General features: G+C 36.4%; 1 protein-coding gene across 1 annotated transcript in view; it reads left to right on the top strand.

Annotated features, from left to right (window-relative positions):
• The window catches only part of ADCY1 (adenylate cyclase 1), a 155,305-nt gene extending 142,857 nt beyond the window's left edge, over window positions 1–12,448 (top strand). Inside the window, exons 15-20 of the mRNA XM_052697657.1 lie at window positions 766–882; window positions 3,355–3,501; window positions 3,883–3,981; window positions 8,462–8,576; window positions 10,789–10,913; window positions 11,315–12,448. Coding sequence (XP_052553617.1) covers window positions 766–882; window positions 3,355–3,501; window positions 3,883–3,981; window positions 8,462–8,576; window positions 10,789–10,913; window positions 11,315–11,653 — 942 coding nt within the window. The 3' untranslated portion in view covers window positions 11,654–12,448. The remainder of the gene's footprint in view (window positions 1–765; window positions 883–3,354; window positions 3,502–3,882; window positions 3,982–8,461; window positions 8,577–10,788; window positions 10,914–11,314) is intronic.
• Window positions 12,449–12,665: the final 217 nt, after the last annotated feature.

Genomic DNA, 12,665 nt, shown 5'->3' with positions numbered 1-12,665 from the left:
TTGTTAGGCAACTTCATCTGCCAGTTCCTTCAGAATCCATGGATGAATCTTGTTGGATTCATGGATTTGTGCACTTCCAGGTTCTTTAGATGATGTTGAACCTGACCTTCACTTACAGCAGGCAGATCTTCCTTCTTCTCATTCTTACCTTTACCTTCTGCAGCTTGGGCTGTGTGGCTAGAGTTCTTGCCACTGAAGAGTGAGGCAAGAAAGTAATTGAGCACTTCAGCCTTCTCTGTAACCATCATGACCAGGTCTCCAGTTTCCTTCCAGAGAGGGCCCACATCTCCCCTGGCCTTCCTTTAATTGCTGATATATACCTGTAAAATTTCTTCTTGTTCCCATTTTTGTCCTTGGCTCGATTTAATTCTATCTGGGTTCTGCCTTTCCTAATCTGATCCCTGGCTGCTTGGACAACCTTTTTGTAGTCCTGCCAGATACCCATTCCTGCTTCCACTCCCTATAGGCTTTCTTTTTGTGCTTCCTTAAGTCTAGGAGCTTCTTATTGATCCACAGAGGCCGCCTGGCATTCTTGCCTGCCTTCCTTTTTCTGTATTTTCTATAGCATAAAGAAAATTTTAGTACCTGTTTATGAGTGCACACTTATAAGAGCAGAGGTCTATATCAGATCAATATGAATACTTAATCAAGCATTGAAAGCTTTTTTTGTTCAGTTTAATGTCAGTGGATGAACTATTCAATGGTTTCAGCTAATTTCTATTTTTTACATTTTGGAAAATTTTATATTTTCATCTGTCCCCACAGGCAGAAGAAGAGAGAGATGATATGGAGAGAGTCAAGCTGGATAATAAAAGAATTCTCTTCAACCTATTGCCAGCACATGTTGCACAGCATTTTCTTATGTCTAATCCAAGGAATATGGTAAATCAAGATAAACTTTAAATATAAAGTGCTGTATGATCTGTCTTTTGTAGCATGGGTCACCTTTCAATTGTTTGTTTTCAAGAAAAGCTTCTACATTTGAAATTTCATTCAAGACAAAATAAATGACTTTGTAAATACTTGCATGTGGGAATTTGTTTGGAATTACTTTCTCTGCAGTGTCCTCCTCCTCTGAAGAAACTGTTACAAAAAGGATAATGGTATTTTGTATCATTCAACATCAGTGCAGCTGTGGGTTGACTTAATTGCAGCATTCCATTACCTAAAGGGAGCCTACAAACAGGAGGGGAGTCAACTCTTTGAAAGGGTAAATAACAGCAGGACAAGGAGGAATGGATTTAAGATGAGGGAGGGAAGATTTAGGTTGGATGTCAGGGGGAAGTTCTTCACAGAGAGAGTGGTGAGGTGCTGGAACAGCTGCCCAGAGAGGCTGTGGATGCCCCATCCATCCCTGGATGTGTTCAAGGCCAGGTTGGATGGAGCCCTGGGCAGCCTGGTTTAGTGTTAGATATGGAGGTTGGTGGCCCTGCCTGTGACAGGGAGGTTGGAGCTTGATGATCCCTGAAGTCCCTTCCAACCCAAGCCATTCTGTAATTCTTTGATTCTGTGACTCTATGATTCTATGAGTCTCCGTGCAAATCACGGATTTCTTTTTTAATTGAGTTAGAATACACAAATTTATCACAGTATTTCATAACTTCAGTTTCAAAGTATAAAGCTTCCTAATGAACCGCTCTAATTCTGTATATACGTTGCTCCTACCAAAGGCAACCTTTAAAGATTAAAATAGAATTTTTCACACTTCAAAGTCTGTAATGGTGAAGTATGCTGGTTGAAGAAGGTCTCACAGGCCTTCTTCGAGAGCAGCTGCAATATCTGCAGCAATAATGTAGCCTTAATGGCCACAACACTTATAAACTATGTGTCTCTGTGTTTTGGAGTTTGAACTAATGCATTTGGTTTGTTTGGTATCACTCCAAAAGTGATGCCTCCTATTTATTTCCAAGGAGATGTGAAGAGCATAATGACACTACTTGAAAGAGCACATACTCAGCTACAAAACACAATTTTCAACAGTTATGCCATTAGCCATGCGTTTTTGCCAGTTATTAACAAGAGCTTGCATGCCACACTTGCAAAAATTTGCACCAGTGGAAATGACACAGTTTCACAGCTGCTACTAACAGCATCATTTCTAAGAAAAGGTTGCTCACACAGTCAATCTTTCACTGACTCAAAAACATGGAAATCAAAAGGTGCAAATTAGGACTATATGATAATTGTGATAGAGAAGTCCAGCCAAGATTGGCAGCGTACTCCATGGTCTTCACATCTTCTAGAAATGGGGCCTGGCATTACTGTGTTGCAAGAGAAAGGTTGTCTTATTCTCTGGCCTTACGCTGAAAGTTCAAACTTAATTAGCATCACGTAAACAGTTCCCTGGCTTTAATCCACCAATTCATGCAGATAAGCTGATGTAGATAAGCTCTTCAACTCATGGTGTGACAGCTGTGCATGTATGACAATCCAGAACGTGGCTTATCTTTCGCATTGCTGCTGCCACTGCTCCAACATACCACCAACTTCCTTGCTGTGCCAACATCCACCATTTGGTTTCCGTAACCATTCAGCAAGTGTTTATGAATGTCAATGGGTGCAATTTTTTCTATGCAGAGGAATTCATTTACATATCTTTGTTTCATATGCACTTCTATGTTAGATGCTATTTTGTCAGACTTCCCCTTTGTTTACATCTGTCACAAGATAACAAAATTTAATGGAATGTTGGTGGGAAAGGTCAACCCCTACTGCCATACCACCAGTATCTGCCTCTGATGTCATATACCAACATAATAAAACAGGAGGCATTACTTTCAGAGCAGCCCTTGTATTTGATCCAAACCACAGACCTGAGTCTGCTTTCTGTTAGCTCTACGAATTCTTAAGCAGAAACCTTCACAGACAGCAAAATTATACTCTTCTGAATATATATGAGTCTGCAACTCTCAGAAAGAGATGAAAGAGCAAGGCTGGTTTTGTGCTGCAGGGTCAAATTCTTCCTTCTCCTATTTTAGCTATAAAACAATTTTTTAAAAATGCAGTGATATTTCCTATATAATAAAAATTTTAAAACTGTTCAGATTTTCTCTTTGTTTCCATCCATTCTTCCTTAAACAGGGGAAAAAAATAAAAGGAAAAAAGAAAATGACTAAGTTGTTTTAAATGGGTTTAATATCTCGGATTTAAATTACATTTTGTGTTTTTGAGGGGATAAAAATCTTGCCATTATTTTTCAATAGGACTGGCTTTCTCTCTACAAAAATGATGACTTTTGTAATAGCTATCAAGGCAATTGCTTTTGCTATTTGGCAACAAAATACATATAATAATGACCGTGTCTGCTATAGATTAAACAATTTAAATAAAATCATATTTATTCATGTACTGCAGGACCTTTACTACCAGTCTTATTCACAAGTGGGAGTGATGTTTGCTTCCATCCCAAATTTCAATGATTTCTACATTGAACTGGATGGCAATAATATGGGAGTGGAGTGTTTACGCCTGTTAAATGAAATTATTGCTGATTTTGATGAGGTAAGGTTTAAACATTTTGTGCTTCAAGCGTATCAGATCTTCACTTTTGTCTGCAGAAGTTATTTGTAATAATTCAGTATACTTTGAACTGCGTAATAAAACAGTACTGTTAACTTCTTATTGGATTATAATGTGTATTCACAGGGCTTCCCTCTAAATCTCCTGATTTGTACTCATAAATGCCTGAATCTGACCTAAAAGTCCTCTAATGTAGGAAAAGTATTAAAATGCTTTTTTTAATTTTTTAATGACCTCAAAGTGAACAAGCCTCAATTTATCAAACCTAGTATGGTTTGATTGGTTTGCATATATTTTCTGATAACTATGGTTTCTTGCCTAAAATACTATGTAATATTTAACAGTTTTATGTTTTAAACAAAGCTTATGGACAAAGAATGTTATAAGGACATAGAAAAAATCAAGACAATTGGAAGTACATATATGGCAGCTGTGGGACTTGTACCTACTTCAGGAACTAAGGTAAGAAGATTTACATGAGAGTTATTCTGGTAGAAGAGTTTTCCTCCAGTTTCCAAATGAACAGCAGAAACACAACCAAAAATTACAGATAATTTGTTTTACTTCTTTATAACAATTTAAATATGAAATTCAAATATCAAGCTGAAAAAAATATCTAAAACCTATAAAGAAATATGGCTACCCTAGCAGTTACTCATGTGGCATTGTTTGGATTTGAATTCTTTGCAAGCTGGTGTAAAAAGCTCCCAAATCAGAATGATAGGATTTTAAACTCAGCATCATAGATATTCTTGTAGAATGCGAGAGGGGGGAACTCTAAATGTAATTAACTGTTGTAAAATAACAAAATATTCTTAAAATGTGATTGTTTTTCTTCATTATTTTGAAATTTAGGAGCAAAATCCTATTACATCTAGGAACATAGTGCTACACATATGAGTGCTGTACATTATTGCACATCACCATGATCCCTCCAAATTAGATATTCTTCATCTCTACTGCTAACATTTCTCTTATTCCTTTAATTACTTGGCAATGAAAAAAAAAAATCAAAATCATTTCAGACCAGTAGTATTGGATACAGTTATTCTGTTATCTCCTTAATCCTTCTGTGTGTATTTCTAAGTTTGATTTTGGGTTTGGGGATAGCTATTTCCTATATTTGCACGCAGCATCTGAAAAAGCAGAGAATCACTTGAGCAGAATACTGAATATATTGTATATTGTACAATGAAAATAAAAGTAACATGAAAGCAATCCATGCACCCAGTCTTTACAGATTTTTGTGAGATCTTACCCCCCTTCACTGAATCACAGAATGTCTTGAGTTGGAACAGACCTTAAAGATTATCTAGTTCCAACCCTAATAGGCAGGGATACCTTTTACTAGATTAGGTTACCAGAGCCCCATTCAACTTGGCCTTCAACACTTCCAAGATCTACAGCTTCTCCAGGCAACCTGTTCCAGTGCTTCACTACTCTTCTAATGAATAATTTCTTCCTTATATCTAACCTAAGTCTACCCTTTTTCAGTTTAAAACCATTGCCCTTTGTCCTGTCACTTCACTCTCTTATAGTCTATTCCCATCTTTTCTGTAAACCACAGTTAGATACTGGAAGGATGCTAGAAAGTTTTCCTGGAATCTTCTCCACTTTGACCTAAGTAACACCAATTCAGCCTTTCTTCACAGGAGAGGTGCTCCAGCCCTCTGATCTGCTTCATGGTCCTCCTCAGGACTCCAGCAGGTGCATGTCTTCCTTATGCTGGAGGCCCAGAGCTGAACACAGTACTCCAGCGGGGGTTTCAAGAGAGTGGACTGGAGGGGGAGAGTCATCTCTCTTGACCTGCTACCTACATTTCTTTAGCTGTATTCCAGAATGCAATTGTTTTTGGGGATTGTAAGTGCAAACTGCTGCATTGTTTTCAGTTTTTCAACAACCAACACCCTCATGCCGCTCTCCACAGGGCTGCTCTCTATCCATTCATCATCCAGCCTGTATGCATGCTTAGAATTTCCCTGAGACAAGTGCAGGATGTTGTACTTGGTCTTGTTGAACCTCTCAGCCTGTCAAGGTCTCTATAGATGACATGTATCAATGACAACACTCATATATAAACTTGAGGTTGCATTTAATCCCACTGTCCTTGTTGTCTATAAAGATATTAAATAATAGCAGTCTCAGTGCGGAACCCTGAAGAATACCACTCATCACAGGTTTCCACTTAAATATTGAGCCATTGCGCACACTGCAACCATACAGCCAAGTCTTTATCAACTGAGTGGTACATCCATCAAAGCCATGTATCTCCACTTTGGAGATAAGGATGCTGTGTGGAGAATGTCAAATACTTCGCCCAAGTCCAGGTAGATATGGATGTCTTCTGAGGCATGCATGTATGTGTGTTGTAGGAGTATATTCATGCATATGATTTAGAATTGAAAAAAGCAAGATGGTCTGTGAACTTTCTAGAAACAATCATCTTTTTTAGGTGATAAAATATGGAGGATACATGAAAATCAACCATTAGAATCACACTGGAATATATTTAAAAGCAGCTTACTTTCTAGTTGGTAGATAGGGTGGTTTTTTTTTTTTGTTTTTTTTTTTAATCATTCCTTGACTAAAAATCCAGGCTTTAATAAAGGTCCTTTTTAATGTTGTGTTTATGCTGAAAATGCTTCACTCCTTCATCCTACAGATGATTGATGGCAGAAAATTGATCCTTTCAATTTTTTCTCACATGATCTGAGACAAACAGGCAAAAGCTTATTTGTGTGTCTGCTATAAATGCTCTTTGAACTATAATCCTGAAAACAAGTGTGTTATTGCGTAATTTTGGCAGCATATGTACCAAAACCTAAACATGTTTATCTCCAGTGCTTTATGGTTGCTAACTGAAGGGTCAGCTGAGTTAGTTCAGTACAAAAGTTACTGCTTTGAGTTAATGAGAGTTAATGATAGTAATGCATTCTAAATCACAGCAGAAATCCTTGTAGAGGATTATGCCTTTTTTCTGAAATCTTGGGGCAAATTCTGATCTTTTCTGTACAAGTAGAATTATTATTTTTTTATATTTCAGACTCCCCAAAAATCTAAAAATCTTTTATGAATACAGACAATATTTTCAACTATAAATTTGTTTTTCGTTCTTCTGTAATCTCTTCTTACTGTCAGTGTGATGCAAGTGAGTGGAAATCATTCAAATCTTCTTGGCATTTTCCTAGATCTTCAGCATGCAGTCATTTATTAAAAGCATGATGACCGTGTGTAGCTTACTATGTCCAGATGATCACTTCCAGATGTCCACACAATCCCTTGTCTGCCCTACAGAGCCAGCTGTGTTCATGGGAAGCTACTCCAGATACAGAAATTCCTTGTCTCCTTTCTTGCAAATGGTGTCCCAAATTCGTAAGAAAATCTGCTGCAGCCTCTAGTTTTATGAGAGGTATTGCAGGAAATCAAAGCATGCATCAGACAGCAAGAAACAGGAAGGAAAAATGAATAAAAAGAAAATTAAAGGATTGAATAAAGCTATGGACTTTTTCCTCTTTCAGACATCCAAAATTCTTCACCTTCTCTGTTGGAAGTGCAGTCATGAACTCTACTTTAAATTTAATTCCTATTTTTCTTTGTCGTTGTGAGATTGGAAACGAGTAGAACCAGCTGATATTGCAAGAAACAAGTAAAGAAAATTTTCCTCCTAAAACCTGGGACTTGCTATGGACTGCCTTTCATCATTTTTTGTTAATATTTTGCTCTATTTTGTAAAAAAAATTCTCAGCTGTATGAATGAACCTTCTCAAACTTAGCCCAAAGGAGGCAAATAGCAATGTTTCTCAGATTCTTCATCCACAGTCAATTTAGAAAATCTCACTAACATGTCAAAAATCCAGTGAACTTTCATCTCACACCAGCTGCCATAGCTGTATTGTGCAACACCCTACTGAAGGTAGACAACCACTGACCTCGCATTCCTTTCACCATATCCTACCTTTAGCCTACTTCCATTTTGCAAATCTGTTCAAGAATTCCTATTTATTATTCAAATAACAGAACAACGTAAGAGCAACAATACTAAGTCAGGTCAAATGTCTATTTTGGTAACCTCTTTTAAATGCTCCAAGAGTAGATATTGGAGTTACAGGACAAAAACGCAAAATGTTTCTATTTTTTAATGATATGCTGTGTAGGAAATTCTAGAACTACAGCTAGCATCTTTTTACCAATTTGTAGCAATTATTTTTTCCATGAGTTAGTGTAATTATGTTTGAATTTAGCTAGAATATTGAAATTTACAGCATCCTCTGAAAATGAATTCCACCATTTAATTAGACTGTAAATGTAAAAAGTACTTACTTTTGTTTTGTTTTTTTCTTTTTTTTTCTTTTGTTTCTTAATCATGGTACTTCATAATTTTATTTGATCACTTATGGTTCTTTCGCTTTAATTCATTTAGATATGTTTCACAACAAGTCACTTCAGCTTGCCTGGAAAACAAACAAAAAGGATAGATCAGTTCTGCATCTCACAGGACTAAACATAACAGGAATTTTGTCAGTGGCAACATCATGGAATCACAGAGCTGGAATCTATCAAAGTCCCCAGAGGGAGAAAATAAAGAAACTGTAGTTATTAATAATCATCAGGCAGAGTGGTTTTGTAAAAAAAGCTCAATGCTCACAATGAATATCCACAGCAGAGTTACTTCACCATGGGAACTTCACTTTCCATTCTTCCAAAAATCAGAAAAAGAGAATGGGAAAAGAGAGGGAGAGGAGAGAAAAGGAGAAAGGATTCACTAGTTGAGAAAACAATGCTTATTCTGTAGTCACTGTCAAAAGCTTCTTTTCACAGACAGCAAAATATGTTGGGTTTCCTAACTTTTCCACTCATTCCAGTCATTGTTTTTTACACTCTGATGTTTCACCTGCCTGTCAGTTCTATGTAAATCTAATGCTTAACACTGTTTTGTTTCTAGGCTAAAAAATCAATTTATTCCCATTTGAGTACACTCGCAGATTTTGCAATAGAGATGTTTGATGTTCTTGATGAAATCAACTATCAGTCTTACAACGATTTTGTCCTAAGAGTTGGTAAGCCATTTTTCTACAATTACCACACAAGTGAAACACTTGTTATTTAGCTTTTTTTTTTTTTTTTACTGTTTCCAAAGTACTCTCTGTCCAGTACTCCTGACTAAAACAAAGATGACTTGTGTCCATTTCTAGTGTGTTTACTTTGTCTATTCACACCTAAAAGAAAATTATACAATATTATTAGTGTACATAGTATTGTAACTTACATGTTGTGCTGCTGATCTGGTGTAAATTGAGTCTGGCTGCATTTGTCTGCCAGGAAATCCAGCATTTGCAGAGGCTTCCTTGGAATTAAGTATGGTGAGAGTTCTTCATAGATCCTAGAATCATAGAATATCCTAAGTTGGCAGGGATCCACAAAAATCACTGAATCAGGAGTTGAAAGGGACCCTTGGAGTCCTCTGGAGATCATCTAGTCCAACTCCTCTAAAGCAGGTTCCTTGGAGTCCAACTCCTTTCTCCATATAGGTCTGCCAAAAATTTAAACCATATGTGTGAGAATATTCTCCAAATGCTTTTTGAACTACAGCAATTCTGGTGCTTTGACTCTCATTGAACAACCTTTTCCTAATACCTAGTCTGACTCACCTGTGACACAGTTACAAGCCATTCCCTCAGGTCCTGTCACCAGAGAGAAGAAATATTCTCCTACCCCTCCAAATCACTTCAAACAGTCCTTTCTGCCAGGACATAATTTGAGCATAATTTCTCAATAAGAAAGACTTATTTCAAGGATGGAATTTTTGCTTAGAGAAAGCCATAGAGAAGACTAAGATTCTTGCCATTCAGAAAGAACTAGAACAAAGTGTTTGTGAATCTGCCATGCCTTAAAATCCAAGTTATTGCACCGTGATGACAAAAAAAAAAAACAAAAACATGCTCAATGTTCTTATTACAGACATTCATTCATTTTGTGTAACTAACAAAATTACAAATTGATTAATAATTTACTTGAAAGAGAAAATTTCGTTATAAATTTCAGCACTTGATGGAGTTTCTATGGATAATCTTTAAATACTTGAATATTTGAGTGTTTAAATAAATTCAGATATTTAAATATGTAGATATTTTGCATATATAAGAACAGAGGTTTAGCTTCAATTCAATTTTGAAAAAAAACACCTTACATCTTGACATCTTTTCTTCACTTGAAGAAATTTTCCTGATGAATTCTAGACTGAATGTATATTGTTTCAAAAGTTCTACCTTTACTGCTTTCTTATGTAATTATTGCATTCTATTTTTGTCAGTGTTCACGCTTGTTTTTTGTGACTGTTTTCAGATTTTCTGGCCTTGACAACATGATCCTTCTCATGCAGTCCTTTATATGTTACTCCATGTCTTACCCTTGAGTCCTTTCTCTCCAGTTTCTATATATTTTCATGTGTAAATTGTGAAATCAGACTAGACAAGTGGAAAACTGATCTATCAGCATAGTGAGAAACACATCAAGGATAGCAATGGTAAACTTATACGTCTGTCCTCCTGCACATCCAGTAATTAGAAGTCTGAAATTCTTTTTGTACTATGCTGTAATTGGTCTTCCCTAGTTCACAAGGGGCAGAAGACAGATATTTAAACCTCATTCTACTGCATAACTTGCCTGAAAAGACACAGATATTGTGGAGGTTTTTCCATCAACATCTCTTCAGGATGGTGAGAAGATGGAATATCCCACTTTGTCTTTCAAATATGGCATCAAAATCAGTCAGAAATGTAGAGATAAGCCCAGTGGTTTCCCAAAAAAGTGCTTGAGCTATTTGCACATACTGTCTTCTTCTTCAGTGTTTCCCTGAGTTGTCTATTGCTGATAAGCAATGTGACATACTTCTCTTACTCCATTTATTGTGTTTCATGGTCAATATTTCTGTTCACTTGGAAAATCTGCTACTAAAAGGTGTTAGAGGAGCAATCACAGTGGAATTCATACCAAAAAGATGAAAGATATTTTAAAAATTGTGTTGGATTTTTCCACAGCTAAACACTGCAGTACCACTACTTTTCTTCTTTTCTTGAAATAAAAAAAAAATCTACAGATAAACCAAAATTTTATGTTGCATTTCCAATAAGATAATGGTGTGTATGTCCTTGTTTTGCTTCTAAACTCTTACAAATGCAGAAGTTCAGTTGACATTAACACACTTTGTGTCCTATGATCGGAAAAATTCTGAGGCATCTTTTTTATAGGATTTATGCTTTTTGATTTTAGGTATTAATGTTGGGCCTGTAGTAGCTGGAGTCATTGGAGCCAGAAGACCACAGTACGATATCTGGGGAAACACTGTAAATGTTGCCAGCCGGATGGATAGTACTGGGGTGCAAGGGAAAATTCAGGCAAGTGCATTCCAAGATAATTTTGCAAACTTTATGTATCTTCTGTTTTATATATCACTGTGTTTTCTAAGCAGTCTCGAAAATTTAACCATACATTTCATGAAGAAGTGAAGCATATAATGGAAAACAACTTACTCCAGCTTACAAAAGTGGATAATTTGGCTACATATTTCTGATGGATAGAGCTTGATTAGCTCACACCAGAAGTTCTGATTCTCAGATTCTAGTTTAATCAGTGATTTTTAATTATTTAAGTGAAGCCAGGAGCAGCAGTACATGCTAATTCATTCTGCTTATGTGCATTTCAGTATGGGTAATGAAAAGTGGAGGGAGCAGTTGGCAGTTCTAGGATTAATTCTGTGAACAGGAGAAATTAATTGTTCTTTTTTTTCTGTCCTTAGGTGACAGAAGAAGTTCAGCGAATATTAAAGAGGTGCAGTTATGAATTTGTGTGCAGGGGTAAAGTCAGTGTAAAGGGAAAAGGTGAAATGTTGACATATTTACTGGAAGGAAAGGCCAGTGGAAATAATTCACAGACACAGTCTTTAAACTTAGAGCGGAAAATGTATCCTTATGGGAGAGCAAATGTTCAAACAAAATTGGGCACCAGCTGTCCATCAGTGTCCTCAGTTGCTAGCTTAACTCCAAAAGCTGGCCTTGAAGCAGATCAAGCATCTACCACTCACACAAATCAAACACTGCATTATCTTCCTTCTGTGCCAGCTGTGAAGGAGGCATAGAGCAAAGGAAACTTTGCTATGAATGTGGAGAGCAATGGTTGCCTGAATTTTTACCAAAAGATCAGAGGTCATAGGCCATGGCATTAACCAAGGACCACTACAACCCAACCAAAGAGAGCTTGGGAGCTGTGTAATGAACTCTTGGGATGGAACATATAAGGGCTAGAAATTCTGTTTGAAGAGTCAAAAACCGATTTTCTGGAAATAAGGAATATTTTCTTGGCATTTTTAATGGATAAATGAAAAAAAAAAAAAGATAAACATGCAAACATTTATTTGTGTGTGTGTATATCTTTCAATCTGTATATGCACATATACAAACACTCATATGTAGACCTAGTATATATATATATATAAAAATAAAAATATGTATTTATTTACACATCCACTTGCAATGACATATCAAAGAGATTTCTCTTTTTGTCATAGCCAGCACTATTTGGTCTGGGATTAGAAAAGCTGCATTTGAAGTATGTGGCAGATGAAGGTTCTTTTGGGCTACAGCAAGGGTTAGATAAACTGTTCCCAGTGCATGAGTGAATAAAACATTGTTCATTGCACTGTCAATGGCCAAGTAATGAAGGCTGGATTCAGCAAATTGCTAAATACTATGCATTTTTAAATTTCTACTTGCATGCTCCAAAAACATGCATTGGGATATAAAGCAGATGGAGAACAGAGCTTAAATTTTGGCAGAAGAGCAATATGATGGGCTTTATTTGATGTTTTTTTGTTTGTTTGTTTGTTTGTTTTTGAAAGAAAAAAAAACCACAAAGACTGATAGGGTTTTTAAAATGGCTGATTCTTTAGAAGTCATTTGATTCTTTGTAAGGAGCCACCCTGTAAACACAGTAAAATGCTTATGCAATGTAGAAACATTCCTTTATATACAATATCAAAGAGCAGAAAGATGGTATTATTTCAGCCTTTTACAGATAGCATAAGTCCAACAGCTCGGTTCCAGGACTTAGCTATACCTTTTAAAGCATCTTAAAGAATTTTCCTACAGACA

The sequence above is a fragment of the Tympanuchus pallidicinctus genome, unplaced genomic scaffold, assembly GCF_026119805.1.
Source record: "Tympanuchus pallidicinctus isolate F22 unplaced genomic scaffold, pur_lepc_1.0 scaffold31, whole genome shotgun sequence".
Taxonomy (NCBI): domain Eukaryota; kingdom Metazoa; phylum Chordata; class Aves; order Galliformes; family Phasianidae; genus Tympanuchus; species Tympanuchus pallidicinctus.
The sequence above is the reverse complement of the archived record's forward strand: the minus strand, read 5'-3'. Positions and strand labels throughout refer to the sequence as shown.